The sequence below is a fragment of the Sinohyriopsis cumingii genome, chromosome 17 (genome assembly GCF_028554795.1).
Source record: "Sinohyriopsis cumingii isolate HCF-2022 chromosome 17, ASM2855479v2, whole genome shotgun sequence".
NCBI classification, from domain to species: domain Eukaryota; kingdom Metazoa; phylum Mollusca; class Bivalvia; order Unionida; family Unionidae; genus Sinohyriopsis; species Sinohyriopsis cumingii.
Genome location: NC_142977.1, coordinates 39381026 through 39397553, shown reverse-complemented (window position 1 = coordinate 39397553; position 16528 = coordinate 39381026). Strand labels below are relative to the sequence as shown.

General features: G+C 34.8%; 1 protein-coding gene across 4 annotated transcripts in view; it reads right to left on the bottom strand.

The window, feature by feature from the left end:
• LOC149778463 (uncharacterized) overlaps window positions 1–14077 on the bottom strand; it is a 42948-nt gene extending 28871 nt beyond the window's left edge. Inside the window, exons 1-3 of one of the 4 annotated variants that reach the window (XM_089939308.1) lie at window positions 13780–14077; window positions 12784–12840; window positions 502–1968 (exon numbers count right to left, since the gene is read on the bottom strand). In XM_089939308.1, coding sequence (XP_089795434.1) covers window positions 502–1968; window positions 12784–12804 — 1488 coding nt within the window. In that variant the 5' untranslated portion in view covers window positions 12805–12840; window positions 13780–14077. The other 3 variants (XM_089939309.1, XR_016415509.1, XR_016415510.1) reach the window with 3 other exon arrangements.
• Between the last annotated feature and the right edge of the window lie 2451 nt (window positions 14078–16528).

Below are 16528 nucleotides of genomic sequence, written 5' to 3'. Positions count from 1 at the left end.
TTCTCACAGAAAATCTGTTGAAAACCGCTGTAGCCCCCCAAATGTCTTTCCTACGCACATTACAGGCAAAAATGACATAAACCTCAGGGGCCAAATGAGTTAATCCCTCAATAACTATTTTGGGTTTATAGTGAATTCATTCAAAAGACATTCTGGATTATATCATTGTGATACATCAAGTCTTTTGGCACATTAACACATTAAAATTGGAATTCATTTGGAACACTTTACTTTTAGACATGATAGAAATTTTAGGATTTATTTAGAATTTAATTCACAATACCTAAAGTTTCTCTAAAATTTTAATTTTTATAACTTGTAGAATTAAAATATTTGTTGAATTTTTTACAAAAATTTGGCGTTCCTTTCTCTGTTACTTAGTTTAAGACCCGAGTCGCAACAAAATTCACAAACATACATACAAACGTACATACATATACAACATCATTAAAGTGCATTATATCGTACAAGGCACCACCACATCAACATGCATATTTATACCTTGAGAAGCTTTTCAAGGTATTCGATCTGTCTTCTTGATCCCTTCTTTCTGGCCTGAACACTGGCACTTGATTCCTCTGCATCATCAAGTTGGTAAGCAGGGTGACTAGATTTGTCATCAACATCACCAGCACTGACACTGACATCATCATCTGTCTCAACTTTTGTCTTGATGGAGGCAAAACCCTCATCAAGCAATTCCTCCTTCCTGATACCTGCTCTGTCAGAATCACTTTCTGAGTGGCAAGATTCTACTCCAAGCAAGTTTCTACCTTTCTGGTCCTTGTCTTTGTTCAATAGTGATTGAGAACTAGATTTGTCTGGTGTCAAAGATACATTTTCACTGTCACACTTGTTGCTATGAAAATCCACTGTTAATTCAAATACTTTTTCCTTTGTATAAACTCCCTCCTCTTCACTTTCTAGTAAGATCAGGGATTTGGGACTTTTTGTTTCTTCAATGTTATCATCTTCATCTGAATATAAAAATCCATCACAAATTTCATTTTTGGAAATGGTTATAGACTTGTCACTTTCACATTTGATGTCACTAATAATTTCTAGCGGAGATTTTGTGGAAGCGTTAGTATCATTTGATATTTCACTGGAGGATGCACATGTATTCATGTCCTCATCAATGGAAGTCAAGCTCTTGACTTCAGCTATTGTGATGCCCATAAAGTTAATGGATTCACTGTCACTAGTACTGACCTTTGTACGTGACTCACCTGAAGCATCATTTTCAAGAACTGGGGGAGTATCTGGATCACCTTTCTCCTGTTGTGTTGCTACAAGATGATTGTTACTCACGAATGAATCCTCTGATGCTTTTGTTTGACTGTCAGAATTATAGTCATCTTCTGCCGAATTTTCATCTCCTTCCTGACTGTTTGAAGATACATGTCCACTTGAGACATTAACTTCTTGACCCTTTGAAGACACATGTCTATCAAAGACATCTATTTCTCTATCCTGACCATCTGAAGATATATGTCCATCAGAGACGTCTCCTTGCTGTTGCCCTGAAGACACCTGACCATCAGAGATATTTCCTTCTTGACTGCTTGAAGACACGTGTCCATCAGAGCCCTCTGTTACAACCCTCTGACTCAAAAACCGTTTGAATGCATCACGAAAACAGGTCGCATTTGCTGACTGATTTGAATTTTCTTCGGACCAGGCAACCTTGGGTGATGAACAAGAATCTTCTGTATCTTCATGTGACCTTTTCCCGTAACATGACTGTCTTTTGTATTTACTTTCTTTCAGCTCATTTAAAAAATCTCTAAGATGAACAAAGAAATGTTGAGGGTCACTCTCTATCTTGGCTCGAGTGATGCATAAAAGATCAGAGAATCCACTGGAATCTAAATAGGCTGCACTGCAATCATTGTATCTCTTATGGATCAGTTTTTGTATATCTGCAGACTTTGCATCTTTCAGATAGTCCTTACAAAACTCAAGAAACTGCAAAATAAATAATAGTATATATCATATTTGATAAAACTCAATAATTTACCATGCTGATTTTCTTGCTGACAAAATCCTAATTGTATGCACATATTTATACATTATTTCTTGTAATGTACCAGCAAGCAATTCCTAAGACAGTCTTAAATATGTTTTTTGTGTTTTGAAAATAATATTGTGGGCATAAAGTTTTTGCAATATACACACAATTACATGAAGAAAAACAAAATACTTGTCAAAATCCTATCACAGAACAGCTGCCTTAGGTCTATAATATATGCTAAACAGTGTTTTGACAATGAATACTCAATTTTCTTACAAGTGTATGTGTGGTTTAACACTATTTGCACTGCAAGCATTTGTTGTATCTTGTCAAGTGCAGGATGATGGTAAACTCATTTAGAACAATTAAATGATCAATTATCTATCAGAGGGAATGCAATAAAATGATCAATTATCCATCAGAGGGAATGCCATAAAATGATCAATTATCCATCAGAGGGAATGCAATAAAATGATCAATTATCCATCAGAGGGAATGCAATAAAATGATCAATTATCCATCAGAGGGAATGCCATAAAATGATCAATTATCCATCAGAGGGAATGCAATAAAATGATCAATTATCAATCAGAGGGAATGCAATAAAATGATCAATTATCAATCAGAGGGAACGCAATAAAATGATCAATTAACCATCAAATGAAATGATGACTAATGACCTCATCTTAACTGTTATACTCGCAACCTTAAGTAGTTGTCGATGCTCTAACAGATTTGTGACGGCTGGGTTTTAGTGATCCATCAGCGAAATCACCGGCAATGAGATAATAGATTAGCATTAATTTTGAAAACATTTTAAGCAGAAACCATAATATCATGATCTGTGCATATGCAGCACTTCTAGTGTATAGGTGTTGGGAGACAGATTGCTGTAGAACAAAAATCCATGGAAGGGTTTGATACTATGTACATGCCAAATTTTTTCTCTCCAGTAATATAAGATAAGACTATTTCTTAGCTCCTGGATGTTGACAACCACCTCTAGATATATTTTAACAATACTAACAGTTTTAAGAGGCATGTAACATCAGTACCATTTTAATTTACAACCAACTAAACATCATAAGAATTATTTCCATGAAAAATCCCATGCTGACAGGACCATCCATTCCTAAGTAGCAATAACCAAATTTTCCAGCATGCCACCATTTAATATCAACAATGCAGACAATTAAAGAAGTCACATTGTTTTGCATGAAAAGTTCGTCACTATGTCAGTCAGCTTCCTTAGAATTTTTTCAATGTCTGCTAGCTTACTCAGCAGTTTATCATTATCTCTCAGCATAGTTAGAAGCTAAATTTTGACATTTTAGTTTTTTTTAAAGTTTGTTTTCTAGGCTTCAAATTATTTTTGCGCTTCAAGACATAAAGCAGTTACTAGAGTATCTCCAAGGTAAGCATAACACTTATTAAAAATATGATCTAATATGCCAGCTGTCTTTAATTTGCATGCTTTCTCGACTGCTAGGCTGGCCTAATGAAAATCCAAATGCAAACAAATCATTTTTATGGGGTCTGGGATGAGCCATTCATCATTTTAAAATTTGTCAGTTTTTTTAATTTATGTATCCATTTTAAAACCATTTTTAGGTTCATACAGTCACAAATGAAATTTTTGATTTTTTGAAATTTCTGAGGTTCATTTCTAAGTCTGTCTCAGTCAGCTTCCTTAGTATTAACAATGTTTATCATTCTCAGTCTTTCAGCTTACTAAAAACTAAGAAAGTTATCCTTGTCTGTCAGTCAACTTAATTAGCACTCCAAGTTTACCATTGTCTGTCGGTCAGTCAATTTCGTTAGCACTCACAAAGTTTACCAATGCCTGTCAGTCAGTTTAGTTAGCACTCACAAAGCTTACCAATGCAAGTCAGTCAGCTTAGTTAGCACTGACAAAGTTTACCAAAGCCTGTCAGTAGCTTAGTTAGTGCTCACAAAGTTTACCAGTCTGTCAATCAGATTAGTTAGCACTGACAAAGTTTACCAGCCTGTCAGTCAGTTTAGTTAGCACTGACAAAGTTTACCAGTCTGTCAGTCAGCATGGTTAGCACACAAAGTTTACCAGTCTGTCAGTCAGCTTAGTTAGCACTGACAAAGTTTATTAATGCCTGTCAGTCAGTTTAGTTAGCAGTGACAAAGTTTACCAGCCTGTCAGTCAGCTTAGTTAGCACTGACAATGTTTACAAGTCTGTCAGTAAGCTTAGTTAGTGCTCACAAAGTTTACCAGTCTGTCAATCAGCTTAGTTATCACTCACAAAGTTTGCCAATGCCTGTCAGTCAATTTAGTTAACACTCACATAGTTTACTTGCCTGTCAGTCAGCTTAGCACTGACAAAGTCTATCAGTCTGTTAGTCAGCTTTGTTAGTGCTCACAAAGTTTACCAGTCTGTCAGTCAGCTTAGTTAGCACTCATAAAGTTTACCAATGCCTGCCAGTCAGTTTAGCACTGACAAAGTTTACCAGTCTGTCAGTCAGCTTAGTTAGTGCACACAAAGTTTACCAGTCTGTCAGTCAGCTTAGTTAGCACTGACAAAGTTTACAAGTCTGTCAGTAAGCTTAGTTAGTGCTCACAAAGTTTACCAGTCTGTCAATCAGCTTAGTTATCACTCACAAAGTTTACCAATGCCTGTCAGTCAATTTAGTTAACACTCACATAGTTTACTTGCCTGTCAGTCAGCTTAGCACTGACAAAGTCTATCAGTCTGTTAGTCAGCTTTGTTAGTGCTCACAAAGTTTACCAGTCTGTCAGCTTAGTTAGCACTCATAAAGTTTACCAATGCCTGTCAGTCAGTTTAGCACTGACAAAGTTTACCAGTCTGTCAGTCAGCTTAGTTAGTGCACACAAAGTTTACCAGTCTGTCAGTCAGCTTAGTTAGCACTGACAATGTTTACATGTCTGTCAGTAAGCTTAGTTAGTGCTCACAAAGTTTACCAGTCTGTCAATCAGCTTAGTTATCACTCACAAAGTTTACCAATGCCTGTCAGTCAATTTAGTTAACACTCACATAGTTTACTTGCCTGTCAGTCAGCTTAGCACTGACAAAGTCTATCAGTCTGTTAGTCAGCTTTGTTAGTGCTCACAAAGTTTACCAGTCTGTCAGTCAGCTTAGTTAGCACTCATAAAGTTTACCAATGCCTGTCAGTCAGTTTAGCACTGACAAAGTTTACCAGTCTGTCAATCAGTTTAGTTAGCACTGACAAAGTTTACCAGCCTGTCAATCAGCTTAGTTAGTGCTCACAAAGTTTACCAGTCTGTCAGTCAGTTTAGTTAGCACTCACAAAGTTTACCAGCCTGTCAATCAGCTTAGTTAGCACTCACAAAGTTTAACATTGTGTTTAAAGCAATGAAAACAGAGAGAGGGGGAGGAAGAGAGTACGAGTTCAGTTTGTGTTTCTTTAGGTTCTGCAAGTTTTATGCTCTGTGATCTCACCACCATTATAAATAATTTTGTATGTTTTTCTATTTTTAAATGCATGCAGCATCTAATGATTCTACATTTTATGTAATACACTGTTAATTCCATCTTGTAGTCAGTGTCATGGTAGGTCTTGAATTTTCTGGCACACATATAATGGGAATACAGTAACTAATGGTAAATGATACATTGTAATTGAGTTCATGGTGACTAGGTGAAAACTGTTTAAGTCAATGGCAGAAAAAAAGATTTCTCAGTTCATTTAAATGTATAAACAACTTATCATTGCTGATGTGGTTGAAGAGATGTATATACTAGCATATCTAAGCAAAAAAGGAAACATCATGAAGTTGCCAGAAACAAACTTTAATCAATTTGTTTCAAAGATAATTAGCCAGTATGACGCCATAAAATATGCAACAAAGTTCCTCACATTTACCTTGTTTTCATACTGGATACTTAAATCTCCATGATCAAATCAACTTTAAGAGGAAAATCAGACAATGAAACATGTTATATGTGAACACAAGATTCAAATGAAGTTACCAGTTATATTCTTGGTTCAGTTTAAGTTTTCAGTTCATGGTCTGTTACTTAAATAACTGTCTCTCTTATGAAATTAGCTATTACCAAAACCCTTACTTATATGTCCATTTCTTTATCTATATGTGCATTCTAACCATTCCTTTTCTAATAAAAATCTACAAGTTGTATTTACACACATCTTTGTTTATAACTTTAATTATCAGCATATATTTTTTAGGTGTACCATATTTACAGTATATGCTGGGACACTGAATTAACTTTTAAAGTAATTCTTTTCTCTCTGCATGTTCCTGGACACTTTGGGTTTTTTGTCGCAAGTTGTGGGACACCTTTTAAAACTTGCATGTTGGAAAATACTCTCCAACTGAAATTTTAATTTAAAAAATAAAAATTGTACTTGAGATAAAACTCTTTAATCTCTTGCAGCAATAAAAATCTGTACTTGAGAAAAAACTCTTTAATCTCTTGCAGCATCATCTCATCAACCCAACCCTTCCACTGCACACATACGATCCAATCTTCTGGTGCACAAATATTTTTTTTATAACTTTCTCATGCTGTGAAAAATTATTGCTAGAGGAAACACATCTCCTGAAGTGGAAACTGCAAGGACTAAAGTCAGATTTAATAAATCTGCACCAGTCATGCTAATTCTCACTTTTAACCCCGATCTTATCAGCAGTCTATCTAGGAATGAGATCAAAGTACAATGAAATTTCATCAATGTGAATGATCATATTGTCTGCAAAATAATCTTTTCTTGACCTTCATGAATTTATCAAATTATTTTATTTTCTCCAAATCATATGGGCGACGCTGTGTCATCGATGTCCAAGCAAGAAGTACTATTTTGTGTCACTTTAAAAACTGTTCCATTGTTTCAATTTATTAAAAAATTCCCATGAATACCAGTGAAAAGGAACTAAGGTTAGTTTCCATATGTTGACCAACTTTGTATATTAAAAAAAAAAAAAACTCAGAACAAAATCGGCACACTTAAAAGAATCCTAAGTCAGCTATCTTTGTAAAAAGTAACCGGTGCATTGATATCATAAAAAAAAAATTGGTTTGTCTTTGATATCCTGTCAGTAAGTTCAAACAATGAGTTTATTGCTTGCTGCCAGTAGTAAAGATGTCAAAATTTTAGAAAATTTCTACTGGGTACCCACTGATCCTAATGATCGGTTACCTGGGAACCCAACTGAAATTTTATTATTGTAAATGTGTACAAACCTGAACTGCTTTGTTGTAGGCTTGATGATCGTGTGAACGACACGCATAAGTATATTGTTTTAGTGACTGAAGTGTGAATGAAACAACTGAACATTTAGTATTTATTCATATAAAAATACAAAGCAAATAAAATGAACAAACAGTTTAAGACACTGAAATAAAAAAGAATAAAATTAGTAATGTTTCCAAAGCCTAAAAAGTAATTTAAAAAGATTTAAGTTGTCACAACTAATAATGTTTGAAATGTACCTGAACTGGTCATTAAATGTTGATAAAAATCAGAAGCCAATGTCTGTTTTCACTTGTCAATGCACATGTTTTAGTTTTGCTGAGAAAAAGAAGCATATCCAGTTTCTGGCACTAGATGGGTTGGTCTCCAACTAACTACGTGACCAGCTGATGAAAATTGCTCTTTTTGATGGTACATGTACAGATGTTGCCGGAATGCAAATATTTTCATGCAACAGCAGCAAATTTAGGATAATACTGTTATCGTGCCAATATTACAGAATGACCAAATTGGTCAGAATTAAGACTTGGTTCATCAGCAGTACACAAAGCGGCAAGATCTTCAAATATATCTCTACCATTGTAGTCTGTATCTCTTCTTGCTTTTATTGGCTGTAGTTCAGGTTCAGATACCCCTGATTTGTGGCCGGTTATTTTACCTATGATCGCCTCCAACTTGGATCTGACAGCAGCATACATCTCCTTTCAATACAGTGCACCAAAAAGTTTAAGAAACTTATAACGGGGATCAAATACAGATGCATTTCATCCATTCAGTGTACTGAATCTTTCTGGGAAGGAACACTGATATAATTCTGCAGTTATAACTGTTCTGCATTCATTAACAACAACGTATTTATTTGGTTTGGAAGCCATAATGTTTCTTAAAATGACGTGCAGCTGCAGATAAACTGATGAAAGTGAAGTACATGTCAGCCCAGCTGACATTGGTTTAAAAAAGGTTCGACAGCTTGGACAAAAAACCAGTTGTTATCAGTCATTTATAGAGCAGATGCATAACTGGACTGTGAGAGTTGACTAGATAGTACTGCCCCAATGGCCCAGCACAATTTAACGAGCTGTTCCAACATGTTCAGCTATGAGTTCCATTTTGTTGAATAATCTATTATCACTTTTGACACTCCCTCTGTCTCCATTTCTTTTGTTCTTGCTTGCTGACCATACAAATTTGTGCAGCAACTGTACTATATTTAAACTGAGCAGTCAGTCGCCTGGTGGTGCCAAGCATCTTTTCAATGGCTTTTACTTTAAGACCAGCGTTGACTGCCCATTGTAGTGTGTGTGTAGCAATGCTGATCTGGCCAATCAACCAAAAAATTCATGGCCAAGTTGATGTTTGAGAGCGATTATTAAGCACCATTGCAGCAATTCTGTGAACTGGTATTTGCCATTCATCTGAAGCATTCTCAAAGTGGAGAATGACATTTTCACCCATATGTCACTTGAGCGTTTCCCTTGTCTGTAAAAAAGTGGATTCTATCTATTAGTCAGGGCTTATCCAATGACCTGTCAGGCACATAAATGCAACATTCTCTACGGATGTCCACATAACTGTTGTGAATGCAACATACTTTGCATTCCCCAACTGGAGTTTTGATTTCGTAACCCGTTGCACATAAAGTCCTTCAATCAATGCTGTAGCTTTTTACATTTGGCATTTAATTTCATAATCAGGCTCAATTTGATGCAAAATCCCTCATCTTCCACTTAGCTGATTGGCCTGCAAACCTGTGCTAGTATAAATGCAGCGATTTTCTGGTTGATTTCCATTTCTCTTGGGTTTGATAATTTTGGCTTTAGATATAATGCTTGGTGTGCCACTGCCCTTGCTGCTAGTTTTGTCCATGTCAATGTTATGAGTTGTGACGAGATGGTGTTGCACAGTACTCGTATTACCACCAGACAACATAATTTCATGCAGGTTGTACTGAGCACTATTTTCATTCAGTAGCTTAGCATATGCCCCCACTTCTGATGTTTTACCCATTATTAATTTGAAAAAGTAATTGATTTTGAATTGCTGCACTATTCTCTTTGAATATTATACTGCATAATGATTAACTAATAATAGGAAATGCCAGATGCTTACTTATGTAATTTTCTCAACCAGTGAAAAGTTCTTTAATTTCAGCAACAGAAGAGTCACAGCAGTTCAAGCTAACTACTGGCATCAGCAAAGATCAAAAGAAACAATTTTTTTTAAACAATGATTTCCTTGTCAAAATGTATTGACGTATAGGGTGGCAGATTCAGTCACTTGTTGATCTGAACGGCTACTTTATCGCTCATTTTATTACCCTGGTAATTATTATGAACAGACATACCCGAGTAGTCACTGGCCAGTTGTGTTTATTCATCACCCAGGCTTCTATTTGCCTGGCATCTGTAGTCATAGTTAATACAAACAGCACTGATTTCTGCAGTAAATAGTAAACACATCATTACCTTGTTTTAATATCTTTTTGCAACCCATGCCAGTGAGATCTTTTTTATTTGCACTTAAGTGAATTTATTTTCAAATAATTTTTATTTGAGACTTAGTGTCATATAGTTGATCTGGACATAATACAATCTGGGTTATTATGCACCTAACACCATGTCATGAGTAAATGGCAGATATCTTCAAGCAATCAGTTTACTATTTCCCAATCATTTGCAATTTTGCTGGATCCAGTTTTCAGTCGGATAACATATTCAAACATGATTTGTTTCTCAATGTTCACGTCAATGAACAAATGTGTCATCTGACAAAAACAATACATGCTACAGTATGCATGCCTACTCTACATATGCGGAGGTCATGGATATATTTTATTCTTTGATGCTCATGATGAAGAAAAAAAAAAGGAATAAATGATAACAATACCAGGTTTCTTTTATTATCAAATAAGCCTTTTTTAAAATCTATTTTATTGCACTGTGCAGTGGGGGAGGGGAAAATTTAACAAATTTATTTTGTTTTTTTAAGTCTTGGGACATACAAACAACATGAAAAAAATTTCACCTTAAGTTCTGGGGCAGGAAAAAAGTTAATTATTGTATTGTGTCCCAATATATATAGTAACTATGGTAAGCAAAGTATATATATAGTGATTTCCAGAAAACATACCATATTTTTTTTATACTTCATTGTTTTACTTTTATTGTAATACTGTCATATTAGGGGGCAAGTTCAATTTTCCAGTCTGCTTGGCTTGGATAAAATTTGTAAAGCCCTGCCTAATTCTCTCCAAACTCTCCACATGCACAGTGAATTGTGGTGAAATTAAAAATCACATGACACATTCTAAAGTTTTAAGTGATTAACTACAAGGATACACTTTGTGTCGAATATTCATTCCATTTGACCCTGTGATACTATACCTGATAATGGCCATTACAACTGTTACAGCAGGTACTGTCAGGCACAAATATTACATGACATCATATGACATACTAAATGTATAATTCACTTCTCCCTTGGGAACTGTCTTCTTTACAGTATTGCCTATAGCAGAGATCGGTGACGCATCATGTAAATGTGTTATGTGTATCACGTGATACACAAAAGTGAAAATGTAGGACAAACAATGACAGCAGCTGATGATATAGCATGTGCAAGTAAACACAAAACAATGGTATGGAACTGCCTTTTTATTCCTGCTTTATCTTACAACCTTCAACAATGGAAAATTTATATCCATAGTGTACAAATACATAAAAAAGATATAAATATAATGAAGTAACTGACACGATTCTCTGCTTTGATTTAGTCAACACTGAAGAGTTTTTAGAACATTCTGAAGAGTTAATCTACATGTATCATTTCAAAATAATAAAGTTGTATATTCTTTTAGTGATAATACACTTGTACACACAAGATGTTTTAAAACTGAAATGTAGAAATGTTTATCATTTAGTAAATAACATGCCATCCTGAAATATTCATGAATCATTTTACTTTTAGATAGAATATCAAAATAAAATATATTGGTGATGCAACTTTTGTCTTTTTCTAAGGAAGTTTCCACCGTTTTGGAATCATTGTTTCCCTTATATTTTTATTGGCAACCATATCACTGCCATATTAGTTTGTGTCCCAGCATCACAAACAGGGGTTCCTCTATACATAATGGCCACTTCTGGTATCTACAAAACGAACCAGAAGACAGAAGTAAATATATTACATATCACAGTTGAATTTTGAATGTGTGAGATTTATAAGCTTGTTTACTCGTGTTTCTATTTTTACCCTTAAAAAGAAATATCTGAATAAAAGTTCCTACATGTTAAATAAGCTGCCATTTGAACATTAACATTGTCTTACTATGTAATATGTAAACTGCAAATTTTGGTAATACATCAATTATGCCCCATGGGTCCCACTACTTGTTTATTTTTTTGTATATAAACATCTTTGTACAGTTTTCTATACCAAGCCTGTAGTAATCTACCATTATTTAGACATCTGCAAGAATAACATTTGAAAATTTATTCTTAAATTTTTTTTCTTTTGATATCCGAGTTGATGGCGGGACCCTAAGTATCCCTTCCCCTCTTGCACTGAGCAGGCCTGTATATAATTTTAAAGTATATATATAACTGGTCAATTCTAAACTATGCAATCAAGTCCAATAAATCTTGTGTGTTTTCTTTTCTTATTTCTGTTGTATATTTGTATGTATGTATGTATGTATGTATGTATGTGTATATATATATATATATATATATATATATATATATATATATATATATATATATATACACACACACACATACATATATACTCTTTATACGTCTATTGATTAAAACTTAAAAAGCATCCCCCACTCCCGATGTTAATCGAACACATTCTAGTTTCTAATTAGATGTAAATGACGAACCTGACTTAGTGTGAGTGTTGCTGGGATAGGGTTGGGATGATCTGTCGTAGGTCTATTCCCACCACCAACATGTTTACTGCAGATATATGTCCATCTTGTGATTTTGTCAGTTGTAAAAGTTCCCCTTCCACAGGCATGCACCTAACGCCAGCATCTCTCGAGATTTATTGGGGTTTTAGAAATGGAATCCAAAATACACACGTCATATATGTTCACGATCTGAATATCTACTATCGCTGTTATAATGTCCAAAGCAACAATGTCTTGAAGCACTGCAATTTTTTCGCTTTTCAGGGATACATGCAATCTCTTCAGTGTGTTCCGCCATTTATATTGAAGTACAAAAACCGGTTTATTTGTCCTACATTCTGCAGCTGAGTCTGTGAGCTATAAACAGGCATGCTATTTTTAGCAATTAACAGTGTCTGTCGATCTCTGCTATAGAGTACAGTGCCCTTGTCTTCAACCCAAACAAACGAAACAATATGCATTCAGTTGATTTTATGACTTAAGTCCAATTATTGCAAAGTGAGAAAATGTCAATCTTAGTTTACAGAATAGGTAATCACAAAATAAACAACTTCAGAAGATCAACACTTAAAGAAAAAATTATTTACACAATATGTAATAAAATCTGAAAAAGGTCTTGAACTGCTGTTATTACCTCTGAGAATTTGGTGGCCATTTTGTAACATGGATTGCTAGAACAGCTTTTCTGAGCCTAAAAAAAATGTAGAATGCCAGTTAATATCAAAATTCAATATTGAGTACAATATTATTTATTTATTAACATATAACCCAAAACCTTTTTCATTTCCCCCCCCCCCCCAAAAAAAAAAAAGTAAAAAATGTACATTCCCCTCATAATAAAAACAGAAGCAAAAAAAGCTTAATAGGTCTATTTAAAGCTTGGAATGCGAAGTCTAATGTAAGTGTAATGTTTATACATTTACACTCTTTCTCATTTGTTTTCCTAGACATTAAGTCTATTCAACCTTTAAACCCTTCAAGGAAATTTATTCTGGGTTATTTTGCGTTGCATTTTTAATTACTTTCGTCGACGTGGATGAACTATAAAAACAATCGACTACAAATCACCCGACCCCCACCCCCATATTTGAGGGGGATTACAAATCTTTGCTGATAGGATTAACAAGAATTTTTAAACCTTTTTTAATGATTATCTTTTCTTGCGCATTTTTTAAAACACCTTTGCTAGTTAAAGGATCATAGGACAGTCATAATACTGGCAAGGACTTTGCTGTAGTTGCTGACAAACGTCATTGTCCATAAATGAAAGTTTTAAATATTATTTCATCCGTTGGTTTTAAAGTTGCCTATTTTTAATAGCATGATGTAGCGGTAATACGTTTACAGATTAAAGAAACTACTAAGGAAGATCTGCTGAATAATAATCTCTAATAATACACTTTATTCCCAAGGATACGCTTACTATCGATAATTGGGTCATCTTTTGTGGTCTGTTAATCTCGAGTGATAAGAATTCAACGTAAATTTTATCTTTCCAAACGTAAGGCAAAAATTATTTAAAAATCAATTATAAAGTACTAAATTCACCCCTCCCAATAAAAACACTATTTTTGGCGCAACTTTTTCGAAATAAATTAGTTTTTTGGCAGCATCTACACAAAAGTCTTACCCGGCTGTTGTCTACCTCCCATTTACACAATGAGATCGGAATACTGCCGCTTAGGCGTACATGTAATGAAAACGGTCAAAATTCGAATTCACGTGAGAGTTCAGTTCCAATCGGAATGTCTGTCGGCGAAGTAATTTTACAGAAAAAAAATCACACATTTTGATCGCCATGATTTCTTTGCTCGAGGAAAGGAAACCATATTTTTTTCCCGGATTAGATAGCGCTATTACTACGACTCGATTAATATAAGACTGAGTTAATTTAAGAATGAAAAAAAAATTAAATGCATTCGCAACTGATCGTTTAATCTTGTTTCGTAAATAGCCGAGGTGGTCCGAAAACCTCAGAACTGTATCTGTAACGAAATGTCTCTGTCGGCAAAAACTCAAGAAAGGCTGTTCAGACCCATAATTTTTTTTTAAAATTATTTAAAAAAAAAAAAAAAGTATAAACAGGCTTTACCTGGTCATTTCCTGGCCAACGTAGCCATGCTATATAAAGAATAGATCTATTATTCGGGAAGATTTTATAGTTGTATATATGTCATTAGCATACAGTCGACATACACTCGTATATGTGTGTGTGGGGGGGGGGGGGTGTGCGCGATTTACCAAGGAGTTCAGAGACAAGCAAATTTATAATTTTTCATCGTAATTTCACTGAGGTTAAGTCACACAACACAGTCAATTCTGTATAAGATGCCACAGGGCTCAGGAACACTGCTAGTCCGAGTTTAATATGCCTCTTGCCACCCCATTTTTGATATCTCGACATTTATGTTCGGGTGTAGTGTAGGGGTATATATAGGCCCGGCCCTAGGACAAGGCGAACTAGGCAACCGCCTTGGACCCCTCGCTTTTAGGAAACAAACTCCGAAATGCAATCTTTTGGTCTGGGTCCCCGCTGATCGCTTTTGCTGCCTCTATATATATATATATATATATATATATATATATATATATATATATATATATATATATATATATATATAATTTGTATTGTGTGTTTGACCTTTATCGATAGTTGAGAGTCGGAGTTGGGCCTACATGTCTAGTGTCGCGTCGGATAGACAAGTTCACTAAGTTTTAGTTCTGGATTCAGCCTTGATTCTCACCTTAGAGTGTTTTAGAAACAAATTTGACGGAAATATCTATTAAGGTGACATAGTAATCGGGATCAGTGTAAGATGGTGCATACATAAGATTTTTTTGGGAAATAAACCTTTGACCCTCATCCGGGTTCAAAAATTATGTCTTAGGTTTAATATTAAGGTTGATTATATTGGAATGACTAATTCCTATCTCACCATCCGAAGTGGAATCTGCGTCATTGTTGTGTTCAGCTTTTTTGAGAGGATTTATTTAAATTATTCACTGGAATTACAAGGTGCTCATTAATACTTCCTGGACTAAAACACTATTTAGGATTACTGTGAATTCATTCAAGGACATTTCGAATTGTATCACTGTGATATATCAAGACTGTTTACACATCGCCACATTCTAGGCTATTGGTATATCAGCACATTCAAAATTAGAATTCATTCGGTACTCTGCACCTTTGGACTTGTGCTATTACCTTTAGGACTATTTTGGATTTAATTCACAATACTGTTAGTTCTTTTTAAATTTTCATTTTGTATTATGTGGAAATAAATTATCTGTTGACTTTTTAAAAAAGTTTGTTGGTTTTCGCTTTTTTCTGTTTCATAGTTTAAGGTCATAGAGTCGTAAGAAACCATAAATGCTTCTATGTCGCAAAACAGGTAATCCATGTCAAAAGCCGAATCAGATACATCGTTTTACTGTGCCATGGTGAGACATTAGTTTCCCTTTATACTGTTTCATCTGACCCTTGCCACTCCATCGAGATATACCTGCATGAAATTGATAGGATTATGATTTATTTATCAGAAATTGTGACCATAGCGTTCGTTACGTCTTTAATCCGCTGATAGACGAGACGAAATTACGTCGTTGCCGAAATTTGACCTGGATCTGACTATTTGCATTCCAAGTCACATGACTATACAAATCTCGCAACCTACATGTCAATGACATCAGAGGTCATATAGTCACCTGATATCGACAATAAACAAATTTACAAAGTTGTTGTACATAGAATTTAGACATATAAAAGTCACTTAATTTATTTTAAATAAATATAATATAGACTTAATTCTCAACATATTTAGTCTGAGAACAACGACCAGAAACCAGTCGGTATCGCAGGAGGGTGGAGAAAACCATTTTCAAGAAGTAACGAGCATGCGTCAGCGATGTTTTTGTTGCTGTCACGTGCGTACGACATTGACATGTGCTCTCTGCGTAGTGAATCTGGTTTTCTTGAAATGCTGAAACATTTACAGATTTTCGGTTGTTGTTTTCACAGCAAATATTTTGAGAAGGTAAATGTTTTTTCAATTTTCTATAAAAAAAATTACGCGATATTCATTTATATGTTCGATTTATTTTCCTACAGCAAAACTAGAAATGGTTTATTGTTGATATCACGTGACTGTATGACATCTGATGTCATTGACACGTAGGTTGCAAAAGTTGTGTAGTCACGTGTCTAGGAATGCTGACAGATAGATCCAGGTCAAATTTCAGCAACGATGTACTTTCGTCTCGTCTGTCAGCGCATTAAAGACATGACGAATGCTATACTCACAATGTTTGAGAAAATAAATCATATATCTATCGATTTCATGCAGGTATATCTCTCGATGAAAGGTCGTTCAAGTTTG